The 22,817-nt window shown below is 37.2% G+C and overlaps 1 protein-coding gene across 6 annotated transcripts in view; it reads left to right on the top strand.

Moving 5' to 3' along the window:
- LOC140638077 (mitochondrial adenyl nucleotide antiporter SLC25A24-like) overlaps nucleotides 1–22,817 on the top strand; it is a 46,214-nt gene that overhangs the window by 11,795 nt on the left and 11,602 nt on the right. For 3 of the 6 annotated variants that reach the window (XM_072834765.1, XM_072834764.1, XM_072834768.1), the window contains exons 4-8: nucleotides 923–1,034; nucleotides 2,887–3,042; nucleotides 9,717–9,869; nucleotides 12,644–12,751; nucleotides 19,704–19,871. In XM_072834765.1, coding sequence (XP_072690866.1) covers nucleotides 923–1,034; nucleotides 2,887–3,042; nucleotides 9,717–9,869; nucleotides 12,644–12,751; nucleotides 19,704–19,871 — 697 coding nt within the window. The remainder of the gene's footprint in view (nucleotides 1–922; nucleotides 1,035–2,886; nucleotides 3,043–9,716; nucleotides 9,870–12,643; nucleotides 12,752–19,703; nucleotides 19,872–22,817) is intronic. The other 3 variants (XM_072834766.1, XM_072834767.1, XM_072834769.1) reach the window with 3 other exon arrangements.

Here is a 22,817-nt window from a genome sequence, read left to right as displayed (position 1 = left end):
CATGTCAAACAGGCAGCTTGAAACAGGAGTCTAGAGTTCAGAGGAACACTCTGACAGAGATTTGGGAATCATGGGCTTATAGATCTTTAAAGCCATGAGACTGGAAGAGATGACCAGGGAGAGAGTGTAGTACTCTGCCTTAAGAGGTGGGGGATTGAGGAGAAACCAGTAAAAGAGAGTGAGAAGGAGCCATGAAGAGTAAAAGGACAAGAACCAGCAGAATACTCTGTTTTGGAAGCAAAATGGAGAATTTGGCTAACTGAGAATTCTTTAAAATTCTTAAAATTGGCTTATATTATCCCATATTAATGGATGTTTTATTTCTATGGGTATTTGGATTACTTATTTTTTTATATTGGAATTTCATACCCACAAAAAGTGGGAATTGGCTTTTAAGAGCTGAATTACCAAAAAAGTAATGTTCAGTCATCATTCTGTTGCTAGAGAAGTTACAAGGTAAGGTTTACCAGATGGAAAGAAGGAAAATGTGAGAAGAAATGTGAGAAGATTGGGATACAGGAATACTCACTTATAGTTTTGTGTTTTTTTACAGTTTACAAGGCCATAGTATATATAATCCCATTTAATATTCTAAAGGTGCCTGTCTGGCTCAATTGGGGGAGCATGCAACTCTTGATCTCAAGGTTGTGAGGTGGAGCCCCATGTAGAGTATAGAGATTATTTAAAAATAAAATCTTAAAAAAATACTCTAATAACCCTATATTGTAGGACTTATTCCCATAGAAACTGAAGTTTGGAGATGTAGGATGCACTCTGCATCACAGAAGAGCAAGGGATAGAGTTCAACTATAACCCGAATATTCTGACATTGAGAATACGAGATGTCATTTTGATAATACTTTTTGAACTTTATGAATCATGATTTATATTTGAGCATATTCTTTTAAAAATCAATCTACAGGATGGATATTGATGGGTCAATGACAGTGGACTGGGATGAATGGAGGAAGTATTTTTTATTTAAACCTGCAAGAAATGTTAGGGAAATTGCCCGTCACTGGAACTATATTACTGTAAGTGGTCTCTTCTTTAATATTTGTATATTTTAAACCATGAGTCATGGGCATAAAAATGTAATGCATTATAAACCATTAGAAAATGATGGAGCCAGAGTATTAGCTAGTGAGGTTTTGCTTGAATAAACAAGTGATAATATAGAATATTATTTCCTTGCAAATTTGTATAATGCCAAATATCTGAAGTGTCATAGAATATTTACTTCAAAGTTTCAACTTGCAAAAGTTACCCATTTGTTGGGAATAATTATGCACTTAACAGTTAATTACTCCTACAGAACAACATTATTCTGTATTATAGTTGCTTATTTTCTTGCCTGAAAGTAGAGACTGTGAATTGCTGATTGCTGTGTCACACAGTATATTCCCAATAAATATTTGTTGGATAAACAAATAAACTATAACTGGAATTCTTTTGAAAGAGTGCTAAAGTTCGAGGTTTTTTTACATTCATATCGTCTTATAGTCTGCATGGCTCTTGTCTCTCAGAGCACTTGAAATCTCTGCTTCAAAATTTCTTAAAATTCTCAAAAAATTAAAAAGCTTTTGTTCAGTAATTCCAAATTAGAATCTACACTGCTCTTCTATAACTCTTTGAGGTAGGGATTATTATTCTGTGTTAGGATAAGGAAACCAAGACAGAGAGAAGTCAAGTAATTAGCCTCCTTGTAGGTAGAGAGGGTAGTATAGTGTTAAAGATCATGAGTTCTAGGGATCCCTGGGTGGCGCTGTGGTTTGGCGCCTGCCTTTGGCCCAGGGCATGATCCTGGAGACCCGGGATCGAGTCCCATGTCGGGCTCCCGGTGCATGGGGCCTGCTTCTCCCTCTGCCTATGTCTCTGCCTCTCTCTTTCTCTGTGACTATCATAAATAAATAAAAATTAAAAAAAAAAAAGATCATGAATTCTAGAATCATGTAATCCAGGTGTGCTTCTTAAGTGCCCCTACTAGTTAAACTTTCTAAGCCAAAATTTTTCAGGTATATTATTTTTTTAATATTTTTATTTATGGGGATCCCTGGGTGGCGCAGTGGTTTAGCGCCTGCCTTTGGCCCAGGGCGCGATCCTGGAGACCCGGGATCGAATCCCACGTCAGGCTCCCCGTGCATGGAGCCTGCTTCTCCCTCTGCCTGTGTCTCTGCCTCTCTCTCTCTCTCTCTTTCTGTATCTCTCATGAATAAATGGATAAAATCTTAAAAAAAAATATCTCCTACTTCATGATACATGCACAGCAGAGCTTGTTATCTGCTCTGGGCACTACATGGAAGGCCCAGGGTTTTTTGCTTTGTTTTTTGCCAATTCCACAGTAGGTAAAGATATAAAAGGAACCTGCTTCCAAATGTGTGCTTATATTTCATATTTGTTTTGTTAAAGAGTCTGACTGAACATAACATGGGGATCCACTAGATTTTGAACACTGGATACTTTTATGTTATTGCCCATTAAATAGCTACCTCACTACTAGTTTATTAGCCTATGTCTCATCACAGCTACAAATATTTAGTAGAACCCGATGGGTTTTTCTTTTTGTGTTCAATCTTAGACAAATAATTCTGAATTGAAAAATAGTAATAGACTTAAAAATGGCAATGTAAAGATTATCTTAGACATGGTAAAATATTACTAGTTTATTTTATTATTATTATTTTAAATATTACTAGCTTATAATGGTAGTAATTCAAGCTAATTTATGACTTACTTAAAATACACTGGTTGGTTGGTGAAGTACAACATTCTAGGAAAGGTTGACCTTAATTTATTGTGGAGCTGAGATATATAAAACATTGTTTAGATCTTATAAGGAGAGAACATACTCATTTTATATCTAATTATAATGTATTTTTTCAATAGGGAATTGATATGGGAGAAAGATGGACTTTTCATGAATTAACTGATGAAGAAAGAAGCTCCGGCCTGTTAGGGAGGTATCTGTTGGCTGGAGGCATAGCTGGTACTTGCGCTAGAACATGCACAGCACCGTTGGAGCGTCTAAAAACCCTAATGCAAGTGTGTTACATAGTTCACGTGCATATTTTTGAGTAATGTGAATAATATTTGATGCTTTTCAAAAGAAGAGTTTCAGAGATCTTATCATGATTCCTTGATATTCTCATGTGCAAATTACTTCTTTGCCAGTAATCTCCTTGACTCATCCAATAGGCTGCCAGGCACTCAAGTCCACTTGAAGGTGCAAACAACAAATAATACACCCTTTTCATCCATATGCATCTTGGAGTTTAGTGATGGAGGCAGATATGTAAATAAGTAACTAAATACAAACTAACAATTTAGTACTGGTATTCTAGGGAGGTAAAAATTAGGGAAATCTTTTTCTTCTTCTTCTCCTTCTTCTTCTTCTTCTTCTTCTTCTTCTTCTTCTTCTTCTTCTTCTTCTTCTTCTTCTTCTTCTTCTTCTTCTTCTTTCTCTTCTTCTTCTTCTTCTGAGTAGGGAAAAGCCTGGACAATACTCTGATTCTCTCCATGGGTTAGAAGTTGTGACACAAAGAATCAGGCTGGTCAAAGAGTTGCTCTCCCTTTTCATTCCTTACATGGCTCTATAGGTAGAATTCTTCAATTGTCTGAAAAGCTTGGGGGTCCTAGAGCTGTTGTGGCCTCCTTAAAGATGGTGCAGGCAATGGAGGGATTGCCCAACCCTGGCAGCCAAGTCTCTGTGGTTTTGGCTGCACAACTGAAACAAAGAGGAAGAGTTTCCAATCTTTTCATAGTTCTACTCAGGGCAGAAATTATGAGCCTATGACAACATTCAGCTACTATCTCTATTTTGGATCAGCAAGTAACAAGTTTCCCTATAATTTTTATATAAAATATACAAAACAAGGAGGCCCACCTGGCTGCTAGTGTTCTGGGCTAAAGGCAGGGGAAAGGGGCAGGAGGCTTCCTGTCACTGTGCATCTGTTTTTCAGTTCTATGCCTCCCTGAATTCTAGAATTCTGTATTTCTGAGTCAAGAGCTTCTTCACTTTTTCCCGAGAATAAAGCCTCAAGGTTTTTATTTTTTATTTTTTATTTAAGGTTTTATTTATTTATTCATTAGAGACACAGAAAGAGAGGCAGAGACACAGGCAGAGGGAGAAGCAGGCTCCCTGTGGGGAGCCCCACACGGGACTCAATCCCAGGACCCCAGGATCATGACCTAAGCTGAAGGCAGAGGCTCACCACTGAGCCACTCAGGTGCTCTTAGCCTCAGGAGTTTTTAAGGGCAAATGGACTTTATATGCATTCTCTTCCACAGACACTTAAATTGTAACTTTTATTCTGTTAAATCAGTTATTACTTTCTCCCTTTGCTTTCTACCTCTTCTAAATCTGCTGAAATCACTGGTGTTTCTTTCCTATGGAGATTAGTAGTGGGGTGACCATATAATTTTCATTTGAACCAAGACATTTTTAAAAGTGAGAGGAGGAACTGAATAATCATGGAGGAACAAAATTTGAGAGATGTATGATATTTGGCCATTCGTGTTACTGCCTTCTTTTTTTACTTTACTATCATTTTGGTTTTGGAATAAGAGGGAATTAAAAAAAATACCATTTTTACTGAAAGTTAATTTTTTGAATGCCTAAAAATTATTTTATTTTGCTTTTCCCCTTGATGGGCAATTTGGCTGAGCATGGACACCAAGGTTAAAAATGCTTTCCTTCAGAATTTCTAAGGCATTACCTTATTATTTTCTAGCATCTAGTGTAACTTTAGAAATCTGATGCCACTCTGATGTTTTGGTAGATAATCTGTTTTTTCTCTCTGGAAGCTTTTAGTTATGCCTCTGTCCTGGGTGTTTTGAAATTGTACAATGTTTTAAGTAGGTTCTTTTATCATCCATTGTGTTTGACACTTGGTAGGCTCTTCCTAACTAAACTTATGTCTTCCCTCTGCATTAGTATATTTTATTATTTCTTTCCTAATTTTATTCCCTCCATTTTATCTCTCAGGAATTCTTATTAGTTGGATGTTGTACTTCCTGGATTGACCTACCTTTTCATAAATATATTCTATCATATATCTATTTCTGTTTCTATTATATATCTATATTTTCATAAATATATTTGGTCATATATCTATCACATATCTATATCATTTTACTCAACATTCTGGGAAATTTCTTCCATCCTATTTTTTTTTTCCATCCTATTTTTTAACCCTTCTATTGAACTTCTTATTTTGGGAATCACATTTTAAATTTCTAAGATTTTCCAAAATTTTAGAAATATTTCTAATATCCCTTCAATTGTTCCTTTTTCATAGTATTTTTCTTTTCTTTTCTTTTTTTTTTTTTTTTGATTCAGCTTCATCTTGATTCTTTCTGAGGATATTAGAGTCCTTTATTTTGTTTGTTTTAGTTAACTGTAGTTTCTTGAATTGTCACTATTTTCTCTGGAATTAGTTTGATTAATCTTAGTTTTAGATTTTCTTTGCTGCCATTACTTCTCCATATATATTGTGATCCTATATTGTTCTTCAATATTAAAAATGAAGGATCAGATATTTTAAGTAGCTGGTATAGATTTCTTCTGCAATTGGCTGTGTTTCTAGTTATGTTTCTCCTACAGGATTTTAAAAAAATTAGATATAATAAATAATTGACAGATAACATTATATTAGCTTCAGGTGTACAACACAATGATTTATTATATGTACATATTGAAAAACAATTACCATGGTAAGTCTAGTTAACATCCATCACCACACAGTTGCAATTTTTTGTGTGTGTGTGATGATAACATTTAAGATCTAGTCCCTTAGCAACTCAGATTTTTTTGGTATAAAAGGAGTTTAGACATCCTGTTATTTGCATTCTTTCCCTGTCACCAAGAGAACCAAGGAATGATCATAAGTAATGTCCCTATAGATCAGTTTCTTGAAAACTCCACTGTTTTTTGTGGCCTTGTTGTTTCTTTTGCCAGCTGTTCTTTCCCTCCATGCATGCCAGGCTCAAATGTCTACACTGCACCATACTCCCTCAGATTTCTCTCATTGAGTCTGGAGTACTAGGAGCCCCTCCCAGGCCTTGCCTTCTCCTTGTAGGCCTATCACTTTTTCCCTTATATATCTTGAGGCCTAAAGTTTGTATGCTTCTGGTGAATTGAACTTTTTATCATTGTGAAGCACCCTCTTGATCTCTATAATACTTTTAGTTCTATTTTGTCTGATATAAATATAGTCACAGTCCCTTCTCCTGTTTGGGATTTGTGTGATGTATTCATTGTCATTCTTTTAAACTTTCTGTATCTGTATGTTTAAGATAATTCACTTAAAACAGCATATGGTTGGATTTTGTTATATTTTTAACTGGAAGATTTATTCCATTACAGTTAATATATTTATTGATATTTTTGTTTAAACCTACCATCTTATTTTATGCTTTCTATTTGCTGTGCTTATTTTAAATTCCTCTCTTTTTCCTTTCTTGCCTTCTGTTGTATTTTAAAAAATTGTTCTGCTTCCCCTCCTCCATTAGTTTTGTTATTGTTTTTTAAAATATTACTTGTAGCAGTAATTTGAGGAAAAGGATGATGATATCCAACTTCAGACTAGATTTTTGTTTATTTCTGTCAGGTGCCTGGGAGTGCTGTCAATTCTCACTTTAATTCAAGTTCGAGTCTTGAAGTTCCCTGGACCACCAGGTGATACAAAGCCATGCTGCAGGTCCTTGCAGAGGCTGGGTTTACCCTTACCATGAGGGGATAGCCCTGCAAAATCCCAATTTAAAGTGGCGGTGGTATGTGAGAGACGGATGGGCTCTGGGATTTACCTTTTGTTCTTTGTTAATCCCCTGAGGCCACCAAAACAACTTCTGCATTCAGAAATACACTTGAATGCTATTCCTACCTTTCTGTCTTTCCTCCTACATTCTGGTCCTGAAATACGTCTCTGTCTTGTTAGCTCATGGATACCCTTAAGAAAACTTTATGTATTTTATCAACTTTTTCGGTTATCCTTAGTGGCAATTTCATTCCTAATTACTAGTTTGCCATTACCACAAGTGGAATTCTAAACATATCTTAAGGTTTTCAATAGATTGTCATATTTCCTCCTAGAAAGATAATGTCAATTTGCATTTTTCCTAGCAATGTGTGATGTTACTTGTTTCCCTGTATCCTTACCAACATCAGGTAATATTATTTTAAAAAGATTTGCTCATAAGAGAGATAATAATCAGACTTTCCAGAGGATCTAAATACTGGAATGAATCCTGTCACTTATGTATTTTCTTATTATACTAATGCCTTACTAATGGCATTTCTGGCAACATAGGAGAGAGTTGAATTATATCCCTTTCAACACTATCAAGGTTGCTAACATTACATTCTGATCTACAATCATATTTACATCCTCACAGTTTTGTCATAGGGTGATTTTAAATTCTTAAAATTAATAAATAGCATTTACATTCTTATGATGATATAAATATTATTTATTGTAAAGCCAGCTGGTGTGTTAGAGCTATATTTCTTTCTCTATGGATCTAGTGCCATACCTCCTTGTGGCAGATTGTTTGCAAAGACAGAGTCCATAATTCTTCCCATCCTTTGCAATATGACTTTGCTACTCCTCCCATCAAGAGGTGGAGTTTATTTTTACCATTCCTTGAATCTGGACCAGCTTTATTGAGGGATGTTGTGGGATTTGGAAGCCTAAACTTCAAGAGGTCTTGCAGCTTTTGCTCATGGCTGCTTAGTGCCCTAAGACCATCAGGTAAAGAAGTTTGGACTAACCTTCTTGAAAATAAGAAACTGCATAGAGAGAGAGGTTCAGCTAGTAATATCAACCACCAGCCATATGCCTGCAGCTATCTTGGACCAACCAGTCCTTGTCAAACTGCCAGATGACTATAGCTACACAGTAGCTCAGGGAAGAATAGCAAAAGAACCACTAGCTGAACCCAGTCCAATATGCTAATCCATGGAATCATAAGGAAATGAAATGTTCATTGTTTCAAGCCACTGAGTTTTGTAGAGTGTTTTGTTACATAGCACTCCTTAATTGATACACCATTTTATGTTACTTACAGGAGGATACTTGAGAAAATCCAAATTACATTATGATTTATAGGAAGAATGATTTAAAAAATATTTAACAATCTGTATAGATGAAGTAATGTCACAGAGGCTACAGTACCAGTAAAGATGAGAGTATGAGAGGTAACTTTTGGAGTGCAGTTGCTGGTGGTGGGCTGTCATAGCCTCTGGGGTCAAATGGATACCTAGCATTTGCCCATCAAGGTGGAAATGCCATCAGTAGGGGTGCTGTCTCTTCTGTCTTGGTCTGAACTTGCTTTTCATGAAGAGGCCCAGGGATGACATAAGAGAAGGCAGATATGTAGACTGGTTAGTGGTCCCTGGGGCAGGTACCTCTTCAAAGTAGAACCCACCTTGGACTCCTTGGAGTCAGAGACTGGTGGTGTAGGTGGTGGGTATACACAAGGGCTTAGCTTAGTGCTTGTGAATCAGCCAGTGCAGAATTATTTCCTTATTTTATATATTGGCTATTAGGCCTCCTAATACAGATTTATTGTACAATTAAAGCAAATATACTTATTATTGTGACTGTATAATAAAGTTATCATTTTGAGTTTAAATGTCTGTCTCTCCTCAATAGAGAGTTGGCAGTTGTCTTCTAACTGCAAGTGACTTAGTGATTATCCTCATTCTGGTTCTTCTTTTTCAAAATTAAAAAAAAATTTAGTCAGTCCCCCCTGCCCCTTCCTTTCTTCTTCATCTATGTATTGCAGGAATCCTGCTGATTCCCTACACATTTATTAAATATTCACTATTATACTGTACGGGCTGCCTGCCCAGTCCCCTAAAAACAAAGAGCCCCTTATTATTTTTTAACACTTTTATTTATTAAGTAACTTCTACCCCCAGCATGGGTCTTGAACTCACAACCCTGAGATCAAGGGTCTTATGCTCCACTGACTGAGCCAGCCAGGTGCCTCTAAATTCCTCTTTAATACCTCTTATTTTAAGACCACTTTTGCATCTTCTTTTACTAAACTATATTTGTTGAATTTGTCTTTTTTTTTCTTCTGTTATTTTTACTCACATACCAAATTGCATTGTTCTGGGCTTAATCTTTCGTATGCTATATGCAATATATTCAATGTACAGGACATACTCTCTGTTGTTCTCTGAAGGCTAAATTGAGTATTTGTCTTCCAGTGTATGCCTTGGAGAAAGTTCTCAGGTCTTTTGGCCACAAAATTAGTCAGATTCTATTCTTCCTCTGCTCACACTGACCATACTGATCACACTTGTTAAAGGCTTCATAGCCCCTTATTAGCAATAAATTCTCTGAGTTTCAGTGGTTTAACTTCTCAGGAATGTTATTTCTCTGATTCTTCTGATTCAATCTTTTCATGATGGAAGAGCCATTTGTCCATCCCCTTGAGGAACAGGAAACAAAACAATCATGTCTATGGCATGTTTATCTGTGTTCCATGTGTAAAGTATCCCCCTTCATAAGCTATAGTGCAAGGTTCGAAGTAAACCTGCTTCCAAAGCTGTCTAATCACCAGAACAGCTGCTGCTTCCCCAATAGGAGAGACTTTCAATAGCTGGGGAATTTTAACTCTTTCCTGCCTACATGAAAATTACAATATACAGTTTCAAAGTTCTTCAAATCATATTGTCCATTTTCAGAATCCTTCCTTTCCTTTTCAAGGCTCAGAGTTTAGAAGCAAAGAATGTGAAGATAATAAACCATTTCATAGAGATGGTCAAAGAGGGTGGAGTCATTTCTCTGTGGAGAGGAAATGGTATGCATGTTCTCAAGATTGCTCCTGAAACAGCTGTTAAGGTCTGGTCATATGAACAGGTAAAGCTATAACTATGACTTTTATTAACAAGGAAAAGTTATTCAATTTTATTTTTGAAAAATTGACTTCAAATTATTATAAAACAAAGGCAAACAGTTGTTTGTGTATATTAAAACATTATTTTAATTTATATTATTATTTTATTTTATATATATTTTTAGATTTTATTTATTTATTTATTTGAGAGAGAGAGAGCATGATTGGGGGAGGGGCAGGGGGAGATTGAGAGAGAGAGAGAGAGAGAGAGAGAATCTTTGGCAGACTTCACATTGAACACAGAACCTGATGTGGGGCTCTATCCCATGACCTCAAGATCATGACTTGAGCCAAAACCAAGAGTCAGATGCTTGACTGACTGAGCCACCCAGGTATCCTGTTATTATTATTTTAAAATTATAATGCTGTTATTTTAATGCTGTTTTTTTTTTTTTAAGATTTTATTTATTTATTCATGAGAGACAGAGAGAAAGACAGAGACAAAGGCAGAGGGAGAAGCAGGCTCCATGCAGGGAGCCTGACGTGGGACTCAATCCCAGGTCTCCAGAATCACACCCTGTGCTGAAGGCAGCACTAAACTACTGAGCCACCTGGGCTGCCCTTGAATGCTGTTTTTAAAACAAATTTCTTCTTTTAATATTTCCTCAATAAAAGCTAGTTTAGGTTATTGGTTTGGGCTTCTACATGGAAACTTAACAGTAGTATATTAAGTTCACTGACTTCCAACAGAAATATGGTTGAATTGAGGGAGAACAAATGAAGCAATGGACAGCGGCAGGCTTTAGAGACCACAGACTTGTGTTTGCCCCATTCTAACTGTGTGGACTTGGATAAGTTCCCATAACATCTCTGAACTTCATTTGGCTCATCTGTAAAATGTAGAAACTACAATATCTACTCTGCAAATAGCTTGGCACATCATAAGCTTCCAAGAAACAGTGGTCCCAAGCACTACATAAAGCATAATACTGTGGGAAAGTTCTACAGAGGAATTCAAACTAGGTTGGGGGGCTAGGGATGGCCTCCTCAAGGAGGTAACATTTGGGCTGAAACCCAAAGGGTAAGTGGAACATTTCCAATTGAAAGACAGAGAAAAGGATATTTTACAAGGGGGAACGACATGTTTAAAGCCCTGGAGGCAAAAGAGCAAGGTGTGTTTGAGGTGTTAAAAGAAGTCCCCTAAGACTAGTGTGGTGATTGTGGTTAAAGATGAGATGGTTGAAGATGGTTGAAGAGGCAGACAGGCAAAGGAAGAGAGGCAAAAGTATATGTAGGGAGTCTGGTTGGGACAATATGCAGTAACCCAGGTGAGAGATGAGAGTGATGTCAGTCAGTGGGGAGAGACAAGTGGACGGATTCCACAGATATTTAAGAAGTAGGTAAGATTTTGTTATAATTGTTTGTGGAGTGTAAGAGAGAGAGGGATGTCACAGATGATACTGAAATTTCTAGTTTGTTCAACTGGGGCCGTTTATTACAATGGGGACACTTGGGCAGGACTGCCACATCACAAATCCCCAGGGGAGCCATTCACAGTCTCCTTTTTTAGTAAATAACATTTGCCCTATAGGAAGATCACAAGATTTTGGAGTGGGGGGCACCCGGTGTGTATATTTAGTTTTGAGCATGTGAAGCTTGAGGTGTCCATATCAGCTAGGAATCTTTAAAAGGTCATAAATAATAGAAAGTGTGACCCAAGCTGGTACATATAATAAATTGAATTTATTTTCTCACATTTAGAAATAGGGTAGACTTCCGATGAACCTTTATCTCTCAGCTCAACAGTGTTACCAAAGACTCCTTCCCACCCCCATCTCTTCTCTCTGACTTCCACTGAGTTCTTTATCCTAAGACTCTTTTTGGAATTGAAAGATGACTGCCAGAGACTTTCAGGGGTTCATGTTTCTTTGTGAGTAGTGGGAAGACATCTGACTCTCCTTGTAGTTCTCTTAGAAGAACAAGGAAGCTTCTTTTGGGAGGTCTTCCTGAAACATTTCCTTGGGTCTCACTGGTCCAGGTTGTGTCATTTATCAGTCCTTGAACTACTCAATATCAAGTAATGGGATGTACTGATTGGCTTGGAACAACAAGCTAATATACGGACCAAAGTAAAAATCAAGGAAATACTCTACTGAAATCCATTCCTTAAGGAAAATTTTATTCTCATTATGCAGTAATAATGACTGTTTCCTCAGTTGCTATGTGGCAAGCATGTTACATGTGTGTATAATTGTGTTTAATATTCACAAGAATCCTACAAAGTAGGGACTGCAGATATAATGGTGACTCGTTTGGACAAGGCACTTAACTTCATTTTCCAGATGAAAAAACTGAGTTATAGAGAATAACTTGTCCTGGATTACTCAGTAAGTGACCTAGCCAAGATCAAGTCCTAGGTTTGTTTGTGATATTATGTTGCTTCATGACATCACAAATTAAATAAAGTTGCCACTAGAATTTACTGCATAGGATGCTGGCTTGTTTCCATCTCAGTGGTTTGCATTCCATTATATGAATTCCTTATCATAATCAACACTTGTTGGATGTCTGCTAGATACCAGATTTTATTCTAGACAAAGACATACAAGCTGAAGTCTCTACTGTTAAGGTTGGAGCCTCCTATCTAAAGAGCATGACTATATATACGTCCTTGGTAATGTGCATTATGGTTTTTAATTATGGAGTAAATGCCCATGTATTCATTGATACTAAATAAATTTGTATGCCCTCTTGGACTTCTGAGTATTAACATACCTTTGAACTCTTACTAATACAGTATAAGAAGTTTCTTTCTTCTGAAGGAACCAAATTAGAAACTTTTGAGCAATTTGCTTCTGCTTCTTTGGCTGGTGCTACTGCACAATCTTTTATTTACCCCTTGGAGGTAAGTGTGGTTGAAAGAAGGTGATTTAATTGCTAACTTTAATGAGAATTATGGCTATTTTTTTCAAATGAACCACAATCCTCTTACAATTAGTAGTAATGACATTGAGTAGAGAAAACTTATTGCCAGGGCAATATCACCAGAGCTGTGATGTTTAAGCTGATGTTTCTATTACTGTTCTTTTTTTGCATTTTCCTTTCCATCTGAACATGTTTCTTTAAAAACAAAAGATGAAAAAAAAAGCCAGTTGAGATTTTTGACTCTAGTTGTACTGAATGAATTTGGGAAGAAATGACAATTGTGATACTGAATCTTTTTGTTCAGGGAGGAGGTATCTCTCTCTATTTAGATCTTCTGTTATATTCTTTGATAAGGTTTATAATTTTCTTATAGAGGTCTTACACATTATGAGGCTTTTATATTACTAGATACTTTGTGATATTTGTTGCCATTAATGTATTCCATTATATTTTGCTAATATTTATTGCTAGTATACATGAAAACTCTTGGATTTTCACTTCTATCCAATGACTCTACATTACTCTTATTAATTCTAATAATCTGGAAGCTTTTAAGGTTTTCTCTTAATCATTATTCTTCTGAAATTGCACCCATGACTTGTACAGATTTGGATTCTTTTCTTTGTATTAGTTCATTTTGTTTTTTTCCAATGAAAAAGTTGGCATTTTTGTGGTCCTGGGAAATTTTTTACTATTAAATTTTGGATTATATTTTTTCTTTTTTTATCCTGCAACTTTATGAATTCATTTATCAGTTCGAGTAGTTTTTTAGTGGTGTCGTTAGGGTTTTCTGTATATAGTATCATGTCATCTGCAAATAGTGAAGGTTTTACTTCTTCCTTACTGCTTTGGATGACTTTTATTTCCTTTGCTTATCTGATTGCTTGGTTAGGACTTCCAGTACTATGTTGAATAAAAGTGATGATAGTGGATATCCTTATGTTGTTCTTGATCTTAGGGGAAAAGCCCTCAGTTTTTCCATAATTGAGTATAATTTTAGTGAAAATTTTCATAGATGGCCTTTGTTATTTTGAGATATATTCCCTGTAAACCTACTTCGTTGAGGGTTTTTATCATAAATGGATGTTGTACTTTGTCAAATGCTTTGTTTGTGTCTATTGAAATGATCATACAGTTATTTTTTATCCTTTCTCTTGATGTGATGTATCACATTGATTGATTTACAAATATCAAACCATGCTTGCACCCCCAGAATAAATTCCACTTGATCACAGTGAATGATTTTTTATGTATTGTTGGATTCAGTTTGCTAATATTTGGTTGAGGATTTTGCATCTATGTTCATCAGAGATGTTAGCCTGTAGTTTTCTTTTTTGTCGTGTCTTTGTCTCGTTTTGGTAACAGGGTAATGTAAGCCTCACAGAATTAATTTGGAAGCTTTCCTTCCTCTTTAGTATTTGGAATAGTTTGAGAAGATTAGATGTTAATTCTTTTTTAAATGTTTGGTAGCATTCACTTCTGAAGCGATATGGTCCTAGACTTTGTTTGTTGGGATTTTTTGATTACTGATTCAGTTTCATTGCTGGTAATGGGTCTGTTCAATTTTTTATTTCTTCCTGATTTAGTTTTGGGAGGTTATACGTTTCTAGGAATTTATCCATTTCTTCTAGGTTGTCTAGTTTATTGGCATATAATTGCTCATAATATTCTCTTATAGTTGCATTTCTGTGGTATTGGTTGTTATTTCTCCTCTTTCATTTCTGATATTTTTATTTGAGCTCTCTCTCCATTTTCTTTTTTTTATGAGTCTGGCTAAGGGTTTATAATTTCTTTGCAAGAACCAACTTCTGGTTTTATTGACCTGTTCCATTATTTCTTTAGTTTCTAATTTGTCTATTTCTGTCCTAATCTTTATTATTTCCTTCCTACTATTGTTTTTAGGTTTTGTTTGTTATTCCTTTTCTAACTCCTGTAGGTGTAAGGTTAGGTTGTTTATTTAATATTTTTCTTGCTCGTTGAGGTAGGCCTGTAAATTTATAAAATTCCTTCTTTTTAAAAAAGATTGTATTTATTTATTTGTCAGAGAGAGACACATCACGGGGGGGTGGGGGTGGGAGTGGCAGGCAGAGGGAGAAGCAGGCTCCCCACTGAGCAAGGAGCCTGACACTGGACTTGACCCAGCATCCTGGGATCATGGCCTAAGCTGAAGGCAGAAGCCTAACTGACTGAGCCATTTATTCATGAGAGCCACACAGGCACCCCTAAAATTCCCTCTTCGCACAGCTTTTGCTGTATCCCAAGAATTTTGGATCATTTTTTTTTTTTCATTTTTGTTTGTCTCCATGTATTTTTGGTTTCCTCCTTGATTTCTCTGGTTGATCCATTCATTGTTTAATAGCATATTGTTTAACCTCCATGTATTTATATTCTTTCCAGATTTTTTTCTTGTGGTTGACTTCTAGTTTCATAGTACTATGGTAGGAAAAGATAGAGGGTATGTCTTTGATCTTTTTGAATTTGTTGAGCCTTGTTTTGGGCCTAATCTATTTTGGAGAATGCTTCATGTGCACTTGAAAAGAATGTGTATTCCATTGTTCTAGGATGGAATGTTCTGAATATCTGTTAGATCCATCTGGTCCAATGTGTCATTCAACCCCACTGTTTTCACGTTAATTTTCTGTTTGGATGACCTATCCATTGATGTAAGTGGGGTGCTAAAGTCCCCTATATTATTGTATTACTATTCATTAGCTCCTTTATGTTTGTTAATAGCTGCTTCATGTATTTGGTTGCTCCCATGTTGGGTGCATAAATATATACAATTGTGATGTCTTCTTGTAGGATTATTTCCCTATATGGTGTCTTTCTTTGTCTCTTGTTACAGTCTTTGTTTTAATGTTTATTTTGTCCAATATAAATACTGCTATCCTGTGTTTCTTCTCACTTCCATTTTCATGATAAATGTTTTTCCATCCCTTCTCTTTCAATCTGCATGTGTCTTTAGGTCTGAATTGTAATCAGCATATAGACGAGTCTTGCTTTCTTATTCCATAACCCTGTGTTTTTTTGATTGGAGCATTTAGTCCATTTACATTCAAAGTAATTATTGATAGATGAGAACTTATTGTCATTTTGTTACTTGTTTTATTATTTTTTTTGTAGTTCTCTGTTTTTTTCTTCTCTTGCTCTCTTGTCTCATGATTTTGTTTGGTTTCTTTAGTGATATATTTGGATTTGTTTCTCTATTTTTTTACTTATTTATTTCCAGTTTTTGATTAGTGGTTAGGTTTGTGTATAACATCTTCTACATATAGCAGTCTATATTAAGATGATGGTCCCTTAAGTTTAAGTCCTTTCTGTACTCCTCTCCCCCTATATTTTAGGTATATGGTGTCATACTTTACACCCTTTTTTATGTGAATCCCTTGACTGATTTTTTTTTAAAGATTTTGTTTATTTATTCATGAGAGACACAGAGAGAGAAAGAAGCAGAGACACAGGCAGAGGGAGAAGCAGAGTCCATGCAGGGAGTCCCATGCAAGACTCGATCCCAGAACCCCAGGATCATGCCCTGAGCCCAAGGCTTAACCGCTGAGCCAGGTGTCCCTTCCCTTGACTGATTTTTATAGATATACTTACTTTTACTACTTTTGTCTGTCCTGCCTTTTGTGCTCCTGCTTATGGTCTTTCCTTTCCAGTCAGGGTCCCCTTTAACATTTCTCATAAGACTGGTTTAGTGGTGATGAATTTCTTTAACCTTTGTCTGGGAAACTCTTAATGTCTCCTTTTATTCTGAACAATAGCTTTGCTGGATTAAGTATTCTTTTGATTTTTTTGGATTGAGTATTCTTAGCAGCAGGTTTTGTCTTTTAGCATTTTGAATATATAATACTACCCCCTTCTCGCCCACAAAGTTTTTGCTGGAAAATCAGCTGATAGTCTTATGGGGCTTCCCTTGTATATGACTGTTTTTTTTTTTTCTCTTGCCGTTTTTAAAATTCTCTTTTTAATTTTAATTACTATGTGTCTTGGTGTGGACCTCCTCTGGTTGATTTTGCTGGATCTCTCTATGCTTCCTGATCTGGATTTGTTTCCTTCCTCAGATTCAGGAAGTTTTCAGCCTTTATTTCATCAAGTAAATTTTCTGACCCCCATTTTTTTTCTTTTTCTGGGATCCCTATAATGTGAATGTTATTATGCTTGATGGTATTGCTAAGCTCCCTTAGTCTACTTTCATTTTTTATTGTTATTTTTCTCTGTTCTTTTCAGCTTGATTGATTTCCATTACTTTGTCCTTCAGGTTGCTGATCTCTTCTTCCTTTTATCTACTATTTATCCCACCTAGTGTATTTTTAATTTCATATATTAAGTTCTTCATCTCTGTTTTTTTTTTTTAATGTTTTCTATCTCTTTGTTAATAGTCTCACTGAGGTCCTCTACTCTTTTCTTAAGTCCAATGAATATCTTTATGATCATTTCTTTAATGTTTTTTTTTTAAGATTTTATTTATTTATTCATGAGAGACAGAGAAAGAGAAAGGCAAAGACATAGGTAGAAGAGTGAGCCCCATGTGGGACTCGATCCTAGGGTCCTGAAATCATGACCTGAGCCAAAGGCAGATGCTCAACCACTGAGCCACCCAGGTGCCCCTCTTTAAGGTCTTTTATTTTTAATTTTTAAAAAAGATTTATTTATTTATTCATTCATTCATTCATTCATTCATTCATTCAGAGAGAGCGAGAGAGAGGCAGAGACACAGGCAGAGGGAGAAGCAGGCCCCATGCAGGAAGCCCAATGTGGGACTCAATCCCGGGTCTCCAGGATCACACCCCAGGCTGCATGCGGCACTAAACCGCTGCGCCACCGGGGCTGCCCCTCTTTAAGGTCTTTATCAGGCATATTATCTCCATTTCATATAGCTCTCTTGCTGTTATTTTTGTCTCATTCTTTCATTTGGGACGTATTCCTGTCTCCTCATTTTGACTTACTGTCTGTGTCTATTTCTGCATGTTAAGAAATTCAGCTATGTCTCCTGCTCTTGAAAGTAGTGGCCTTCTGAAGATGTCCTACAATATCCTGTAGTGCAATGTCCCCTGTTCCCCAGAACCTGGTGCTTCAGAGCTGTCTTCCCTGTGTATTACATTTTCTCTGCTGTTATGGCTGAGCAACTTTTTTCTTCAGTCTGGTCATCTGCAATGGCTCTCTTTGCCTGTTGTGAGCAGGGTTTGGTCCCTGTGTTGTTATTGAGCCAGTCCGGGGCCACCTTGGTCTTAAGTTGAGTTAGTCAAGGTGTTTCCCAGAGATGCAGCAATACTGAACTGCTGCTTCACTCCCTGTGTTGTCCTCTGTGAAGCTTTTGTTGGTGGGCAGGGCCTGCAGTCAGACCAGATGTCTGCCCCCGGCCTACTGCTGTGGCCATAATTGGTCCCATATGTGTGGTTATCTTCCCCTCCGCAGGATATAGGTCACTTTGGAGTGCTACTGGCTTCTGTTGGGGCTGTGGGCTGCCAGGCTTATGGCACTGCATTGGATGGGCTTGGATCAAGGGACTATTGGAGCGTGCAAGTCCACAGAAGAATATGGTGCTGAGGTCTATGGTTCCAGCAAGGTCTGAGCAGGCCCACTGTGGGAGGCGACCTGCAGCCTCAGGAGACTGAGGCAGGCCTGGTTGTGGGGGCAGGTAACGCTGGAGTCCATGGGAGTGAGATGCACAGTGTTAGCAAGGTTTGCACACGTCGGCGTGGTAGGGGCCTGGGGCTGAGGCCCGCCTCCAGGGGGTGTGTCTGCAGGATGACGCCGGGGCAGGGCACCCGCGAGCAAGTCCGCACTCCGTAGTGTTGGCGCTGTGTTGGTTTCTGCCTGTGTCTGCGTCTAAATAGGGGTAATGGGGGGAAACGGTGTCTACCAGCATCTTTGATCCTGAAGAAGTCTCGCAACATTCCCTGCCCCTCTAGCACAAAATCTGATTTAGTAAACAAATTTCCCTCCCGTATGCCCCAGGCGTTTTTCAAACTGCCGGTTCTGTGCTGTATTTCCATGGGGTTGTCTGCGGTGTTGTCTCTCTAAGGGCGGAGACTCAGCTTCCTGTGGCTCTCCCGGATCTCCTAAGCCGAGCCCGCTGCCCTGCTGATTGTAAGAACTACAGAATTTGACCCCTCTGATTTTCAAAGCCAAATATGGGAATTTGTCTTCTTGTGTGGGATGCCTATGCCTGGGATGCTTTCCATCTACTGCTCACCTTGCCCCCTGGCCCTTGAACAGTCCTGCCCTTCCCACTCTCTTTCATGATGTCTCTTCTCTCCATTTACTTGTGGAGAGTCTGTTCTGCTGGTCTTCTGGTGTTTTCTGGGTTATTTACACTGATGTGGGTGTTTTCCAGTTTTATTTGTGGGACAAGGTGAGCTTAAGATCCTCCTGCTCCTCCGTCTCCCCTGGAGGTCTCCCTCCTTCTATAACTCTTATTTGATAGATATTGCAATTCCTGATGATACCATCTAAAATTCTGTTGATCTTTTCTTATACTTTACCTGTGTATGTATATATATATATGTGTGTGTGTGTGTGTGTGTGTGTGTAGCTGTTTGTGAAATCCTAATATCAGTTTCTTAGGACACTAAATTTGGGGGTGAGGGGTTGTGAGAGCTTCTTTTTTTATTTTGGGTTCCTTATCTAAGTTACAGTATAATAGCTGCAGGTATGATCTTATAATTTGGACAAAAAGAAAACATAGCTGAATTCACTCTATCTTTCTATGAAGTTAAATTAAGAAATTTAGTAAAAGCACTTAAACGCTGCATTTGTAAAATATTCCTATGGAAAACTAAAATATTCCAGGAAACAGTAGGAAAATATATACATATACTGTCATTAAAAATATAATATAATTCCATAATAATGAGTCAATTTATGGTAGTGCTCTGGGTTAGATAACTGATCAATGACCTTACAATATTATCTTCTTTCACATTCAGGTTTTAAAAACTAATTTGGCCGTGAGTAGAACTGGGCAGTACTCTGGGATTTTGGATTGTGCCAGGAAGATTTGGAAACTTGAAAGGGTTACAGGCTTTTACAAAGGCTATGTCCCTAGTCTTCTGGCTGTCATACCATATGTAGGCATAGATTTTACTATTTATGAGGTGAGTTTGTTTCCATGATGGACTTAAAAACAGATTTATTCGTTCTGAAATTATAGTACAACTTAAAAAATTTTTATCAAATTATAAATTTAAGGCAGAGTTATTAGAAACACAACTTTTACAGTTTGTTTTGCTGGCTCCTCTTCTTCAGGATTACATAGTAGTTTTCTCTGAGTGTTGATCTCAACCTCCCCTCTTCTCTCCCTGCACACTACCCACTGTCCTTTGATGACTCCATCTATTGCTGGGTTTCAAGATAGCTGGTATACCACTTACTTGCAGATCTGTTTTTTAACCTCTCTTCTGACCTCTAGACTACCAAGGAGATTGCATGACATTATTTTGCTTTTTTTTTCTTTCTGGCATCAGAAGTCTGATTTGTCTCTGTCAGACTTCAGGGAGAAACACAGCACCTCCAGTGGAGTCTGGAGTCCCTTACAACAAACCCCAGGCCCCTGTGCCTGGCAGGAGCATCTTTATAAGGGAAGTTCTGACTGCCCAACTTGGGAGCAGCCAAACATGTAAACGTATTACTAACAAACTTAAAATGCATTGATAATAATACAATAATAGTAGGGGCCATTCACACCTCATCACAGCAGTGAACAGATTACCTAAGCAGAAAATCAATAAGGAAACAATGGCTTTGAATGACACACTGGGCCAGGTGGATTTCACAGACATATTCAGAGCATTTCATCCTAAAGCAGCAGAATACACATTCCTTTTGAGTGCATGTGGAACATTCTCCAGAACAGATCACACACTGGCTCACAAATCAAGCCTCAATGGGTACAAAAAGACTAAGTTCATACCATGCATATTTTCAGGCCACAACGCCATGAAACTTGAAGTCAACCACAAGAGCAAATTTGGAAAAACCACAAATACATGGAAGTTAAAGGACATTCTACTAAAGAATGAATTGGTTAACCAGAAAATTAAAGAAGAAATAAAAAATACATGAAAGCAAATGAAAATGAAAATAGGACAGTCCAAACCTTAGGGATGCAGCAAAGGCAGTCAAAAGATAGAAATATATAGCAATACAGGCCTTCCTCAAAAAGCAAGAAAAGTCTCAAATATATAACCTAGCCTTACAACTAAAAGAGCTAGAAAAAGAATAGGAAATAAAGCTGAAAACCAGCAGAAGAAGGGAAATAATTAAAATTGGAGCAGAAATAAATGATACAGAAATTAAAAACAACAACAACAACAACAGTAAAACAGATCAACTAAAGGAGGGGCTGGTTCTTTGAGAGAATTAACCAAATTGATAAATCCCTAGCCAGACTTATCAAAAAAGTGAAGAGAAAGGACACAAATAAATCAAATCACAAATGAAAGAGGAGAGATCACAACCAACACCACAGAAATACAAACAATTAGAATATTATGAGCAATATGCCAACAAATTGGGCAATCTGGAAGAAATGGATAATTCCTAGAAATATATAAACTGCTGAAACTGAAACAGGAATAAATAGACAATTTGAACAGACTCATAGCCAGCAAAGAAATGGAATCACTAATCAAAAATCTCCCAACAAACCAGAGTCGAGGGCCAATGGTTTCCCAGGGGAATTCTACCAAACATCTGAAGAATGAGTACCTGTTCTTCTGAAGCTGTTCCAAAAAAATAGAAATGGAAGGGAAACTTCCAAACTCATTCTATGAGGCCAGCATTACCTTGATTCTGAAACCAAAGACCCCATTAAAAAAGAGAATTATAGACCAATATCCTTGATGAACATGGATGAAAAAATTCTCAACAAGATAATTGAATCCAACAGTATATTAAAAGGATTATCCACTATGATCAAGTGGGATTTATTCCTGGGCTACAGGAGTGGTTCAACATCTGCAAATCAATCAATGTGATACACTACATTAATAAAAAAAGCATAAGAACCATGTGATCCTCTCAGTAGATGCAGAAAAAGCATTTGACAAAATACAGCATCCTTTCTCGATAAAAACCCTCAAAGTAGGGATAGAAGAAACATACCTCAACATCATAAAGGCCATACAAAAGGTCCACAGCTAATATCATTCTCAATAGGAAAAACTGACAGCTTTTTCCCTAAAGTCAAAAACACAGGGATGTCCACTCTCACCACTTGTTCCACATTGTACTGGAAGTCCTAGTCTCAGCAATCAGACAACAAAAAGGTATCCAAATCCATAAAGAAAAAGACAAAATTTCACTCTTTGCAGATGACATGATACTCTATGTAGAAAACCCAAAAGACTCCACCAGAAAGTTGCTAGAACTGATATATGAATTCAGCAAAGTTGTAGGATATAAAATCGATGTACAGAAATTTGTTGCATTTCTATATACAAATAATGAAGCAGCAGAAAGACAAATCAAGGAATGAATCCCATTTATAATTACACCAAAAACCATAAGATACCTAGGAATAAACCTAACTAAAGAGGTAAAAGATCTGTAAGGTGAAAACCATTGAACACTTATGAAAGAAGCTGAGGAAGACACAAAGAAACGGAAAAACATTTCATGCTGGAGGTTCCTCGAGTTAAAAATAGAACCCTATGACCCAGCAATTGCACTAGTAGATATGTATCCACTGGGTAAAAAAATGCTGATTTGAAGGGGCACATGCACCCCAAAGGTTTAAAGCAGCACTATCAACAATAGCCAAATTATGGGAAGAGCCCAAATAGCCATTGACAGATCAATGGATAAAGAAGATGTGGTATAGGGGAGCCTGGGTGCCTCAGTTGGTTAAACATCAGCCTTCAGCTCAAGTCATGATGTCAGGGTCCTGGGATTGACTCCCAAGTTGGGCTCCCTGCTCAGTGGGAAGCCTGCTTCTCCATTTCCTTCTGCCCCTCCCCCCTCTTGTGCTTTCCTTCTCTTTCAAATAATAAATAAAATATTTTTAAAAAGAAGATGTGATATATATGTATATATATCACACA

This window comes from Canis lupus, chromosome 8 (genome assembly GCF_048164855.1).
Source record: "Canis lupus baileyi chromosome 8, mCanLup2.hap1, whole genome shotgun sequence".
Lineage (NCBI taxonomy): Eukaryota > Metazoa > Chordata > Mammalia > Carnivora > Canidae > Canis > Canis lupus.
This window is presented reverse-complemented; position numbering and strand designations above follow the sequence as displayed.